Here is a 15,365-nt window from a genome sequence, read left to right on the forward strand (position 1 = left end):
CAGATTTGCAAGTTCTTGCTGTGAGATGTTACCCAACTCTTCCACCAAGGCACCTGCAAGTTCCCGGACATTTCTGGGGGGGAATGGCCCTAGCCCTCACCCTCCGATCCAACAAGTCCCAGACGTGCTCAATGGGATTGAGATCCGGGCTCTTCGCTGGCCATGGCAGAACACTGACATTCCTGTCTCGCAGGAAATCACGCACAGAATGAGCAGTATGGCTGGTGCCATTGTCATGCTGGCGGGTCATGTCAGGATGAACCTACAGGAAGGATACCACATGAGGGAGGAGGATGTCTTCCCTGTAACACACAGCGTTGAGATTGCCAGCAATGACAAACTCAGTCTGATGATGCCGTGACACACCGCTCCAGACCATGACGAACCCTCCACCTCCAAATTGATCCCGCTGCAGAGTACAGGCCTCGGTGTAACGCTCATTCTTTCGACGATAAACGCGAATCCGGCCATCACCCCTGGTGAGACAAAACCTTGACTCGTCAGTGAAGAACACTTTTTGCCAGTCCCGTCTGGTCCAGCGACAGTGGGTTTGTGCCAATAGGCGACGTTGTTGCCTGTGATGTCTGGTGAGGACCTGCCTTACAACAGGCCTACAAACCCTCAGTCCAGCCTCTCTCAGCCTATTGCGGACAGTCTGAGCACTGATGGAGGGATTTTTCGTTCCTGGTGTAACTCGGGCAGTTGTTGTTGCCATCCTGTACCTGTCCGCAGGTGTGATGTTCGGATGTACCAATCCTGTGCAGGTGTTGTTACACGTGGTCTGCCACTGCGAGGACAATCAGCTGTCCGTCCTGTCTCCCTGTAGCGCTGTCTTAGGCATCTCACAGTACGGACATTGCAATCTATTGCCCTGGCCACATCTGCAGTCCTCATGCCTCCTTGCAGCATGCCTAAGGCACGTTCACGCATATGAGCAGGGACCCTGGGCATCTTTCTTTTGGTGTTTTTCAGAGTGAGTAGACAGGCCTCTTTAGTGTCCTAAGTTTTCATAACTGTGACCTTAATTGCCTACTGTCTGTAAGCTGTTAGTGTCTTAATGACCGTTCCACAGGTGCATTTCATTAATTGTTTATGGTTCATTGAACATGCATGGGAAACAGTGTTTAAACCCTTTACAATGAAGAAACCCTTTACGAATTATCTTTGAAAGACAGAGTCCTGAAAAAGGGACATTTCTTTTTTTGCTGAGTTTACTTAATAACATCAGGGAGAAATCGTTTGGAGTCCACAACATATTTTGTTACCTGTGGAATTACTGACTAACAACATACCTGGGCAGTCACTGCCTACAGCTGGGAATACACCGGACATGGAAGCGAGCCAGAAAACTCTACCGGCCCCCTCTGCCTGCCCTGCTATTATCAAACGTCCGATCACCCAGGACTCTGCCATATCCCCCCCGGTTTTGACCATCTAACAAGCCAGCAGGTCAATCAAATTCTCTCTAAAATGAATAGACTGTGGTATTTGCTTCATGATTAAACAGCGCTGGTGTACCAACTCCACAGTACATCCACAGGGATACCTTCAGAGCGTCATGTACCACACTCGATGAGTACATAGACAATGGTGTCATACATCCGGTTCCGTATAGAGACGTGTATTCCCACAAAAACTGCAACGTCATACGACAACAACAAGCCCTGGTTCTCAAAATAACTATCTTTACTTCATATGAAAAATAATGCCGTAAAATATGAACTTCAAAGCAGACAAATATGAACTGTGCTCTGCATAAGGAAGGCCAAAACAAACCACAAAAAAACTAGAAGCACAATTCACTGCCAATGAAGCAGTTCCAGATCAGTCTGGAAAAGCTTACAGGAGATGACAAATTGCAAAAAACGACCCTCGCCCTTCAAATGAGCACTTCTCCCAGACAAACTCAATGTGTTGTATGTGCGGTTTGAGGAAACAAGCGCACAGACACTCAACCCCCCCACTTCAGGTATCTCCCTCCCACCAGCATTCACCATAAAGGAGGATGAGGTCAGAACTGTTTTCAAAAAGCAAAACATAAGGAAAGCAGAAGGGCCGAATCAATTTGCCCAGCTGTGCTCCACCACTGTGCAGAACAGCTGGCTCCAGTGTTCACCAACATTTTTAACACTTCCTTATGCCAGTGTACAGTACCACAGTGTTTTAAAGTATCCGTCCTTCTTTATGGCCCCAAATCACCCAAAACAACCTAACTCAACGACTTCAGACCAGTCGCCCTGACATCTGTGGCCGTGAAAGCATTTGAAAGTCCTGGCCTACTTAACACCATGCACATCCCCATTGATGGACCCACTCATTTGCCTACAGAGCTAATAGGTCTGTAGATGATGCTGTTAACACGGTACTCCACTACACATTGCAATCCCTAGAGACACCTAACACCTACTCACGCATCCTGTTCATAGACTGTAGCTCTCCTTTCAATACCATCAATTCCCACAAACTATTCACTAAGCTGTAGGACTTGAAGTAACAGCCATTACCAGACAAACAATATTTGCCAACACTAGGATGAAAGAGAAGAGTCAGAGCACATCATCTTCTCATGAATGACCAAAGACTGTTTCCTTCATGCTTTTTTTGGCATAGCATTTGCTCAGTCACACAAATTCTCTCTCACTGTATAAAATGTAAATGTGTGTGTGCGAGCGTGCATGTGTGCGTATGTTTGTGGGTTGTTCAAACACAACCTTTTTCCTGGTGTCAAAGGCTAATAGAGCTAGTTGTGTATTTATAGGTTGGGCCAAACATGAGGGCAGCAAACTCTGTCCCCTTGATATTTAATCAAAGAGCGCTGTTTAAGTCTGCACACATACACACACACACACACACACACACACACAAACAAAGGAAATCGTGCCAACAAGTCGACCTTCCGTCAAACATGAATGATAAAGCAGCCTTTCTTGGCAGAAAAAACGTGTGATTAGTTGCTCACACTCACAAGCCTTTGAAAAGTCCAGCCTTGAAAAAAATATACTATCAAATACATTTTTTCCGAGCCTTGGCAAAATAATCTCAGTAGCATCTTGAAATCCCTGGAAAACTCTTATTTTAATGAGAATAGTTCCATTTCTGTTTCCAGCGAAGATGAAAACATTGGTAGTTCAGACGCACAGAACACCTGCGAATGCATAAGCCGCACAGAAAGGAAGTCTGTCACTGCTCAGTTTGTCACCTTTTCAGAGAGGTGTATTGTGGGAGGGAAACCCTATGTCTCTGTGTTTTGTCAACTGAGGTAGAGTTAATGGAAAATAGCGGGAGGCATTCCGAAAGTCAGTGGGATGAATGTTAAAAGCCACAATGGCCAAGTACTTCTCGTTGGTGTAATAGAAATGTGTTGAACCAATGTTTAGCAAAGCCTTTTGCTTTAAAACTACATTCATGGGCATGGAAGAATTGGAGGGTGGTTGGAAACTGGACTATCCACTAAAATAGTATCCTCTGTCTTACAGTCAAGAATAGAAGAAAAGGTTCAACCAAGAATGCCATGTGAAACGATTCAACACATTCTAATGAAAAATACTTAGACTAGATTTTACCCATCAGTGCTTCACCGAAACAAATCCAACTATCTAATAATAATAAAATGGCTGTAGATTATACACTGAGTATACCAAATATTAGGAACCCCCCCCCTTGCCCTCAGAACAGCCTCAATTCATCGGGGGATGGACTCTACAAGGTGCCGAAAGCGTTCCACAGGGATAATGGCCCATGTTGACTCCAATTTTTCCCACAGTGTCAAGTTAGCTGCATGTCTTTTGGGTGGTGGACCATTTTTGATACACATGGGAAACTGTTGAGTGCAGCGTTGCAGTTCCTGACACCTACTACAATTCCCCATTCAAAGGCACTTACATTTTTTGTCTTGCCCATTCACCCTCTGAATGGCACAAATACACAATCCATGTCTCAATTGTCTGAAGGTTTAAAAAGGCATCTTTAACATGTCCCCTCCCCTTTGTCTACACAGATTGAATTAGATTTAACAAGTTACATCAATAAGGGATCATACTGTAACTTTCACCTGGATTCACCTGGTCGGTCTATGTAATAGAACGAGCAGGTGTTCTGATTGTTTGTATACTCAGCGTGTATTTTCAAGTGAAACATTTACCACAACAATCAGGTATCTGCCCTTTTTCCCTAAGCCCTGGCTTTGTATTGAGAACCTGTTGCCCAGTTGCCTGAACTGCTCATAAAAACACGTGAACTACTAAAACACATGAAAGGCAGGCCATTCTCTTAGCCCCTCACAGTATCACACAGAGGGTCTGCTGCGTCTACCCACTCCACTGACAGTCATGTAATTACAGAGGCAGGATCAGGTCACTCTCATAATTACACAGTCACACTGGACACGGCCAGCCTGCTGTGAAACACACACGCATGCATATGCACACACACTCCTACACACACACGCCCTGTCACTTAATTCTGTGTGATGGACAGGCCAGTGGGTGCAGCCAGGATAGGGCAGGAGAGGGAGGGTGGGTGGGCAGTGAAAACAGACACCAGGGTCCCCCACCCAGGTCCCGACTCATTGCAGGGGTAAAAGTTCCGGATGGGGGTAGAGATAATGATACCATAGAGCAAATCCCCCTCTCCACCACACCTTTTCAGATTGAGTGATTGACAACTCTGACATGGTTTACTAGTAGGGGATGATCTCTTGGAGTAAATCCATTTGAATTCAATCACTTTTTTACAGCACCCCTTTTCATTTGAATGAAATCTTCCATATTTGCCCATTGTTGAAGTGCTCAGAAAGGTGCACAAAGTTGAACGATTTTGCATACCATGAGACATCCATGTCTTTATCACTGTAAACATTAGATTGATATAATTTAAAAGCTTACTTTTATTTATTTTATTTTTTATAAAATAAAAAAAAGTTCTCTCACCTTTAAGGTCACTGGTTTTAATACCTGAGCCAAGAAGGTGAAAAATCTGTTTGATGTACCATTAAGCAAAGCACTTAACCCTAATTTGCTCCAGGTGCGCTGTCGTAATATGGCTGACCCAATATAAACAATACATTTCGCTGCACCAATCCGGCGTATGTGACATTACACACTTGTACTGTATATGTATGAAATACCGTAAAACAGTTAAAAGCCGGGTCTCAAATAGCCGCCTGTTCCTTTTAACCACACACATTTCAGCAAATAAACGCCTGTTTCAAATAAACCCAGGTCTAAATTAATTGTTTACAAGGTTACCATGAATTACCATTAATTGTTTGCAGGGTTTAATGTTTGTTTTGTTACATCATTCAGTAATGACTCCGAAAAAATGATGGCAATCTGTTTTTATCGGCAGTAAGAAACTGCTAACCTTTGGCTGCAAACAGCGGAATACTTCTAGCTAACTGGAAAGCATAAAAACAGTCAACAACATTGGGAGTACAGACCCCAAGAAATCAGTCTGGAGAAAATGCACAGTCAAACAGATGAATAATTATTCTGTCAAGGAAGTTAAAAAAATCTCAAAAATAGAGGCATACTAAGAAAAAACAAACGTGACATAGTGTGTAAATAATAACACAGTGTAGGAAATTAAGAAATTTACAAAATCGCTGGAAGTGAATGCAGGAATTAAACAATTAACTATGCAAATGAGCAAAAGCTGTGTGCATTAAGGAAATAGATGCCTGGCTCAAATATATGCCTGTTGTGTCCAGGGATTTAAGCAAATACACACCTGGGCTATTAGTTGAAGTTTTACAGTAGGACAAATATAAGTACCTACCCAATTATTATTATTATAGGTTAAAAAGGAGTCCATTCGATATGATGCTTTGTAGTGTACAACTATATTTATAGTTACCACCTATCCATACAGGAACTCATGTCCCCAGGCAATGAGAGATCAATAATATCTGGCTTTAGCCCAAGATATGGTTGCTTCTAGGTCTACTCTTGAAAGTGACACCACCACTAAAGGTAGACACAGAATAGCTTATCAGTGAGTTGTCTTTCACAAAGAGGGTACTTTAATAATGACACATAGAAGAGGTGACCTGCCCTTGAGCCTGACACTTTGACCTGTCATTTCCCCATGATGCCTGTAAGATCCGACAGCTCTTCACACAAGACGCTGTCAACTCATAGTTCAAAACAGTTTCGGACAAAATAACATTTCATTTCAATTCAGGAATTAAACTGGAATTTCAGTTTACTTCCTAAATTTAAATGGAATTGAGCCCAACACTGGTCACAACTAGTCTGGACTTCAACCTTCACATATACTGTACTAAACCTAGACTTGACTAAGCTAGAGTAAATTGGACTAGATTTGAGATAGAGGAGTTTAAAAGGGAAAACCGATCTACATTGCCTATCTGAGACATTTGTGATGAGTATTCCTGTTCTGGTTTGAACACAAAAATATGTGAGATGCTATTGGGGCAATGTTAGCACGAATGCCTCGTAATTAAGCACAACTGCTAATATGTAGCCACACCTTGGATAGAAGTTAGGCTCTCAGAAGCAATGAATACCGTTGAAAGTGTTTGTTTGTTTTGCTTAGGCGGCAAGAATGGTGTCAGCGACCACACCCTGTGGCTAAGCCAGCAGGAATTACTTGATGTGTTGTCACTGCACAGCTGAGTATGTCACTCAACCTACTAGCAACGCTATTGGGACACTCCAATGACCATTATAACTGCGACCCTAAACAGTATCAGCCTCAGGTGGAAGCAGTGGGGATTCAAGGACAGTAGCTAATGAATACTATGCTCTGGCGGTTAGCAGATAGACCCTATGTGGATGGTACTGAGTTGATTTTGGCCCGCATGGTTTGGAATTGATCAGAGGATTGTAAGCAGATCTGACCAGGTCAGTCCTGAAACAGAGGCGCTCATCCACTGAAGACTACAGTACCCATGAACCATCAAAGTTTAACATGTACGTGACATAGACAATGCTGTCACACACTGAAATACACAGAGTAAAATACACATTCACTCTCAGAGAAATGTGAGCTCAATAACCCTAGATGCAGCACTGTTACAAATATATATTTTTAAACAATGCTGCCTTCATGATTCAGGCACAAACACAAATGTACCGTTGTTCTGAGAAATTCAGACACATTGCTGTAGAAATAACCAAGGACAACACTGAGTCACCTATTCACTAATCCATGACAAAAGGTCTTTAGAAAACAAAAAACAACACTGCCTGAAGGAAATGCCTTCACTAAACAACCCACAATGAATTATGCCGGTGAATTGCAATTAGACAAAACTCATTCATTCAACCATTTCCAAACTACATTTTTTTTAAATAAATGTAAAGATATTCTACCAGGTTGGTATAGGTACACCTTGTTGTCAGTCAGCCTGACACAACTACAGTTTGTTTTAGTGTTGACGTTGGCTCTAGGGTGGCATAGTTCACTCCCATGTTCAAACAACAACAAGCCGTGAGGTCATAGCTGGGTAAAGTAACTGAACGGTTCGACAATGAGTGGCAGCCGGCAGGTGACTGAACATCCCACATGACACTTTTACCCACATGTGAACTCGCTGTTTTCTGAGTTTTAATAATACACATAAGCACAAATAGTGCTGAAAAAAAACAGTCCCACAGGTCTCCGCCGCAGCCCCCCATTCAAAATACCAGGCCTCACCAAAAGCCTCAGTCACAAGCTCCATTCCAGTGTCAGTGTCACTTGAAACTTTTGGTCAGCACACAAGTGCTAAAGGCTACTAGTCAGGGAGAGCGATGACAAGCAGCCACACTCTTCCACTACTCCACTCCTCCTCCACTCACCAGGTTTCCCCTCCTCCCTGTCCGACTTCATCCCCTCCTCACAGGAGAGTTTTCCCAAGGATTCCACTGTCAGGTCTGGGCTGGGAATCTCACAATAGACAACAGGGGAATCTGAACAACACTCCACAGGCAAAAAACACTCTTCTTCCACTGCACTGTGTCCAGGAAATCAGGAAATACTTCCAGAGATTGTCCCTCCCTCTCTCTTGCTCTCGGTCTCTCTCTTTCTGTACCTGTTCTAAGAGACTCCCACAGGTTTAGAATTACATATTCCAATCCTCCCCTCCCCCTCTGTTACAATACTTCACTGGGAGGTGGAGCTAACTAGAGCTGTCACTATTTTCCCACACTGCTCCAACACACAAACACACACAGGTTAGGGGAGGAGTTATGCCAAGGTGCGGTCTTGTAGTAGGCAGGTGAGAGCGTGCGTCAATGTGTGTGTCCTCTCATGCAGGTTGGCCAGGCAATGTAGCTCAATTTAAACAGAGCAGGTTTACAAGTTGCTCTCAAGAACCCAAGGCATTAATAAGGCATTCTGCCTTATCCCAAGGGTTCTCATTTATAAGCACTGCTTACCGGTGGAACCATGTGAACTACAATCCCAATGCCTTGTTCAAACATTTAGAAACTATGTGGTTTTTGAAACATATGGAACTTATCTAATTTCTTAGTTTATTTTAAATAAATAAAAATAGGGGCTAGATCAGCTTTAATATTGCAGATAGATTGTAGCTTCCATCAGTGTAAGTGCATCATTTCCAATCCCCAATATATTTTTTGTAAATACACACACACATATATAGACACATACATATAGTACCAGTCAAAAGTTTGGACACACCTACTCATTCCAGGGTTTTTCTTTATTTTTACTATTTGTAGAATAATAGTGAAGACATCAAAACTATGAAATAACACATATGGAATCGTGAAGTAACCAAAAAAAGTGTTAAACTAATCTAGATCTTATCTATTTTTGCTAACTTTCTATTAAAATGTATTGGAATTAGGTAATTTCTTTCTTTTGGGATATGTATACCCGAGTATGTCCACATCCCACATCAACTACACAGTAATGTAAAAGTGATTTTTTTGTGATCCAACACGTAATGTAGTAGACATCATTTGATTTTAATCCAGAAAGGTTAGAAAAAGTATCTAGATCATCTATGAGGCTGTGGAGGGATCCAAATTGTGGATCAGCGTACAATGGCACCTTTGTTTTTAAGGCCTGGATTTCTAACCCTTTGATATTATTGTTGGATCTGATTTTAACAGCTAACATTTCGATGGCAATAATAAATAGATATGCCGATATTGGACAACCTTGTTTCACTCCTCTTGACAGTTTTAAACTTTCTGAGAAGTAGCCATTATTTACTATTTTAGACCTAGGGTTACTATACATGACTTTAACCCATTTCAATATATATATATGTATATTTTGACCTAAATTGCTTTTGTTTTAGAGATGAGTACTGAATTGCATGGACTCTAAAGGCACATTTAAAAGTGTCCCGTACAATAAGGGGAACCACTGTACCTATGTTATGTCGAAAAAGTCAGTTGTAAAATCTTCTGTCTTAGTTAAAAACAATTTATCATCCAACAGGCTTTGATTACATTTCCAATATCATCGCCCACGTGGAAAATCTGTAAGAGTAAGACATATGTAAATTATATGATGGTCCGACCGCATTCTGTCCCCTATCAACACTTTTTAAACTTTTGGTGCCAGAGAGAATGACATAAGAAAGTAATCAAGACGACTAGCTTGATTGAGCCCCGCCATGTACACTACTGTTCAAAAGTTTGGAGTCACTTAGAAATGTCCTTGTTTTTGAAAGACAAGCACATTTTTTGTTCATTTAAAATAACACAAAACTGATCAGAAATACAGTGTAGACATTGTTAATGTTGTAAATGACTATTGTAGCTGGAAACAGCAGATTCTTTTATGGAATATCTACATAGGCATACAGAGGCCCATTATCAGCAACCATCACTCCTGTGTTCCAATGGCACTTTGTGGTAGCTAATCCAATTTTATCATTTTAAAAGGCTAATTGATTATTAGAAGACCCTTTTGCAATTATGTTCGCACAGCTGAAAACTGTTGTTCTGATTAAAGAAGCAATAAAACTGGCCTTCTTTAGACTAGTTGAGAATCTGGAGCATCAGCATTTGTGGGTTCGATTACAGGCTCAAAATGGCCAGAAACAAAGCACTTTCTTCCGAAACTCGTCAGTCTATTCTTGTTCTGAGAAATGAAGGCTATTCCATGCGAGAAATTGCCAAGAAGCTGAAGATCTCGTATAACGCTGTGTACTACTTCCTTCACAGAACAGCGCAAACTGTCTCTAACCAGAATAAAAAGAGGAATGAAGGCCCCGTTGCACAACTGAGCAAGAGGACAAGTACATTAGAGGTACTTGGTCACCAACAACGAAGAGACAGTCTATAGGGAGGAGGTCAGAGACCTGACCGGGTGGTGCCAGAATAACAACCTATCCCTCAACGTAACCAAGACTAAGGAGATGATTGTGGACTACAGGAAAAGGAGGACCGAGTACGCCCCCATTCTCATCGACAGGGCTGTAGTGGAGCAGGTTGAGAGCTTCAAGTTCCTTGGTGTCCACATCACCAAGAAACTAAAATGGTAAAAACACACCAAGACAGTCGTGAAGAGGGCACGACAAATGCCTATTCCCCCTCAGGCAACTGAAAAGATTTGGCATGGGTCCTGAGATCCTCAAAAGGATCTACAGCTGCAACATCGAGAGCATCCTGACCGGTTGCATCAATGCCTGATACGGCAATTGCCCGGCCTCCGACCGCAAGGCACTACATAGGGTAGTGCGTACGGCCTAGTACATCACTGGGGCTAAGCTGCCTGCCGTCCAGGACCTCTACACCAGGCGGTGTCAGAGGAAGGCCCTAAAAATTGTCAAAGACCCCAGCCACCCCAGTCATAGACTGTTCTCTCTACTACCGCATGGCAAGCGGTACCAGAGTGCCAAGTCTAGGACAAAAAGGCTTCTCAACAGTTTTTACCCCCAAGCCATAAGTCTCCTGAGAAGGTAATCAAATGGCTACCCAAACTATTTGCATTGTGTGCCCCCCCCAACTTCTCTTTTACGCTGCTGCTACTCTCTGTTTATCATATATGCACAGTCACTTTAACTATACATTCATGTACATATGTACATACTACCTCAATTGGCCCCCACCAACCAGTGCTCCCGCACAATGGCTAACCGGGCCAGCTGCATTGTGTCCCGCCACCCGCCACCCGCCACCCGCCACCCGCCACCCGCCACCCACCACCCGCCAACCCCTCTTCATGCTACTGCTACTCTCTGTTCATCATATATGCATAGTCACTTTAACCATATCTACATGTACATACTACCTCAATCAGCCTGACTAACCGGTGTCTGTATGTAGCCTCGCTACTTTTATAGCCTCAATACTGTTTTTCACTGTCTTTTTACTGTTGTTTTTATTTCTTTACTTACCTATTGTTTACCTAATACCTTTTTGCACTATTGGTTAGAGCCTTTAAGTAAGCATTTCACTGTAAGCTGTTGCATTCGGCGCACGTGACAAATAAATTTCGATTTGATTAGAGTGTCTAGTTTGAGTAACAGATACCTCACAAGTCCTCAACTGGTAGCTTCATTAAATAGTACACACAAAACACCAGTCTCAACGTCAACAGTGAAGAGGCGACTCTGGGATGCTGGCCTTCTAGTTCCTCTGTCCAGTGTCTGTGTTCTTTTGCCCATCTTAATCTTTTATTTTTGTTGGCCAGTGTGAGATATGGCTTTTTCTTTGCAACTCTGCCTAGAAGGCCAGCATACTGGAGTCACCTCTTTCAAAAACAAGGACATTTCTAAGTGACCCCAAACTTTTGAATGATAGTGTAAATCTTACTAGGTCAGGAAGGGAACTTATCTATTATATCAGCAAGAAATAATCTTTCAAATAAAAAATCCACACTTCTGTAGAAGGTTTTTACAGATCCTTAAGGCTGTGTCCCTCTAGCTGACAAAATACACCTCCGCTACACTTCCTGTTCAGTTACTCTTACGGCGTTTGAGGCAGTGTTTCGAGCATGCTAGATAACTAATTAGCACAGGTGGTCGTCTATGTCTTCTGTCAGACATGGCAGATCTGCTTCTAGCTCCGAAGAACCTTTGCAGTATTTTGTTTGTGTTTTTATTTCTTACATTATTAGTCCAGAAAGTTTTTTGTGTTATTACATACAGCTGGAAATAACTTTTGGATATCAGCGCAACGGTAACTCACCAGTATTAAACCAGGAATACGACTTTCCCGAATTGAATCCTTTGTTCGTACCTCCCAGGGCAATTGAACTTATCCTGGAGGCTTCTCCAAGACACCGCCGGCGGAGAATAGGTATTCGGAGTGGACTTGTAGTCCGACTCAGGAGGCGTGTACACCATCCACCACTTCCGAGTATACTACTACAGTTTCTGGACAATAAAGTAGAAGACCTCAGGGCGAGGATCTCCTTCCAGAGAGACATCAGGGACTGTAACATACTCTGTTTCACGGAATTATGGCTCTCTCCGAGTATTGTCCCCGTCCATACAGCCAACTGGGTTCTCAGTGCATCGTGCAGACAAGAATAAAGAAATCTCCGGGAAGAAGAAAGACGGGAGTGTATGTTTCATGATTAACTACTCATGGTGTGATTGTGATAACGTACAGAAGCTCAAGGCCTTTTGTTCACCCAACCTAGAATTCCTCACAATCAAATGCATTATGTATGTATGTATGTATTATGTATGTATGTATGTAATGTATTACCTCCCAAGAGAATTCTTTTCGGTTATAGTCACAAGGAACTACACTGGACCTTGTGCAAACTGGAAACCACATATCCTGAGGCCGCATTTATTGTAGCTGGGGATTTAACAAAGCAAATTTTGAGGAAAACGCTACCGAAGTTCGATCAACACATTGACTGTAGCACTCGTGCTGCTAAAACACTCGACCACTGCTACTCCAATTTCCGAGATGCCTACAAGGCCCTCCCCCGCCCTCCCTTTGGCAAATCAAATCATGACTCCATTTAGCTCATTCCTTCCTATAGGCAGAAACTCAAACAGGAAGTGCTCATGCATGTCTATTCAACGCTGGTCTGACCAATCGGGATCCATGCTATAAGATTGTTTTGATCACCCGGACTGGGACATGTTCCAGGTAGCCTCTGAGAATAACATTGACGTATACACTGACACAATGACTGAGTTAATCAGGAAGTGTATAGCGGATGTTGTTCCCACCATAACTATTAAAACCTACCCAAATCGGAAACCGTGGCTTGATGGCAGCATTCGCGCAAAACAGAAAGCGCAAACGACCGCATTTAACCATGGCAAGGTGACTGGGAATATGGTTGAATACAAACAGTGTAGTTATTCCCTCCGTAAGGCAATCAAACAGGCAAAACGTCAGTACAGAGACAAAGTGGAGTCGCAATTCAACAGCTCAGACACAAAACGAATGTGGCAGGGTCTACAGACAATCACCGATTACAAAGGGAAAACCAGCCACGTCGCCAACGCCGACGTCTTGCTCCTGGACAAATCAAATCAAAATCCAATCTAATTTATTTTTCGCCTGCACCAAATACAACAGGTGTAGGTAGACCTTACAGTGAAATGCTTACTTACAAAAAATAAGACATAAAAGTAACAAATAAATAAAGAGCAGCAGTAAAATAATAATAGCGAGGGTATATACTGTGGCTTGCGAAAGTATTCACCCCCTTGGCATTTTTCCTATTTTGTTGCCTTACAACCTGGTCATTGTCCTGCTGGAAGGTGAACCTCCATCCCAGTCTCACATCTCTGGAAGACTGAAACAGGTTTCCCTCAAGAATTTCCCTGTATTTCACTGTGGGGATGATGTTCTCGGGGTGATGAGACGTGTTGGGTTTGCGCCAGAAACAGCACTTTCCTTGATGGCCAAAAAGCTCAATTTTGGTCTTATCTGACCAGAGTACCTTCTTACATGTTTGGGGAGTCTCCCACATGCCTGGTGGCGAACACCAAACGTGTTTGCTAATTTATTTCTTTAAGCAATGGCTTATTTTCTGGCCACTCTTCCGTAAAGCCCAGCTCTGTGGAGTGTACGGCTTAAAGTGATCTTATGGACAGATACTCCAATCTCCACTGTGGATCTTTGCAGCTCCTTCAGGGTTATCTTTGGTCTCTTTGTTGCCTCTCTGATTAATGCCCTCCTTGCCTGGTCTGTGAGTTTTGCTGGGCGACCCTCTCTTGGCAGGTTTGTTGTGGTGCCACATTCTTTCCATTTTTTAATAATGGATTTAATGGTGCTCCGTGGGACGTTCAAAGTTTTGGGTATTTTTTTATAACCCAACCCATATCTGTACTTGTCCACAACTTTGTCCCTGACCTGTTTGGAGAGATCCTTGATCTTCAATTGTGCCGCTTGTTTGGTGGAGCCCATTGTTTGCGGTGTTACAGACTCTGGGGCCTTTCAGAACAGGTGTATATATACTGAGATCATGTGACACTTAGATAACACACAGGTGGACTTTAACTAATTATGTGACTTCTGAAGGTAATTGGTTGATGAATACTTTTGCAAGGCACTGTACAGGGAGTACCGGTACAGAGTCAATGTGCGGGGGCACCGGTTAGTCGAGGTAATTGAGGTAATATGTACATGTAGGTAGAGTTATTAAAGTGACTATGCATAGATAATAACATAGAGTAGCAGCAGCGTAAAAGGGGGGAAATGCAAATAGTCTTGGTAGCCATTTGATTAGATGTTCAAGAGTCTTATGGCTTGTGGATAGAAGCTGTTTAGAAGCCTCTTAGACCTAGACCTGGATGGCAGGAAGCTCGGTCCCAGTGATGTACTGGGCCGTACGCACTACCCTCTGTAGTGCCTTGCGGTCAGAGGACGAGCAGTTGCCATACCAGGCAGTGATGCAACCCGTCAGGATGTTCTCGATGGTGCAGCTGTAGAACCTTTTGAGGATCTGTGGACCCAAGCCAAATCTTTTCAGTCTCCTGAGGGGGAATAGACTTTGTCGTGCCCTCTTCACGACTGTCTTGGTGTGCTTGGACCCTGTCAGTTTGTTGGTGATGTTGACGCCAAGGAACTTGAAGCTCTCAACCTGCTCCACTACAGCCCCGTCGATGAAAATGGGGGCGTGCTCGGTCCTCCTTTTCCTGTAGTCCACAATCATCTCCTTTGTCTTGATCGCATTGAGGGAGAGGTTGTTGTCCTTGCACCACAAGGCCAGGTCTCTGACCTCCTCCCTATAGGCTGTCCCGTTGTTGTCTGTGATCAGGCCACTGTTGTGTCATCTGCAAACTTAATGATGGTGTTGGAGTCGTGCCTGGCCATTCAGTCACGAGTGAAAAGGGAGTACAGATGGGACTGCGCACGCACCCGAGGGGCCCCCGTGTTGAGGATCAGCGTGGTGGATGTGTTGTTACCCTTACCACCTGGGGGCGGCATGTCAGGAAGTCCAGGATCCAGTTGCAGAGGGAG

The 15,365-nt window shown here is 43.3% G+C and overlaps 1 protein-coding gene across 6 annotated transcripts in view; it reads right to left on the reverse strand.

Annotated features, from left to right (window-relative positions):
* Positions 1-15,365, reverse strand: part of LOC129830217 (kazrin-A-like) — a 223,939-nt gene that overhangs the window by 63,774 nt on the left and 144,800 nt on the right. Inside the window, exon 1 of one of the 6 annotated variants that reach the window (XM_055892599.1) lies at positions 7,803-8,081. The exons of the other annotated variants lie outside the window; for them this stretch is intronic. Coding sequence (XP_055748574.1) covers positions 7,803-7,833 — 31 coding nt within the window. The 5' untranslated portion in view covers positions 7,834-8,081. Of the gene's footprint in view, positions 1-7,802; positions 8,082-15,365 lie in introns of those variants that run through there. 6 annotated transcript variants of the gene reach the window in all.

The sequence above is a fragment of the Salvelinus fontinalis genome, chromosome 31 (genome assembly GCF_029448725.1).
Source record: "Salvelinus fontinalis isolate EN_2023a chromosome 31, ASM2944872v1, whole genome shotgun sequence".
NCBI classification, from domain to species: Eukaryota; Metazoa; Chordata; class Actinopteri; order Salmoniformes; family Salmonidae; genus Salvelinus; species Salvelinus fontinalis.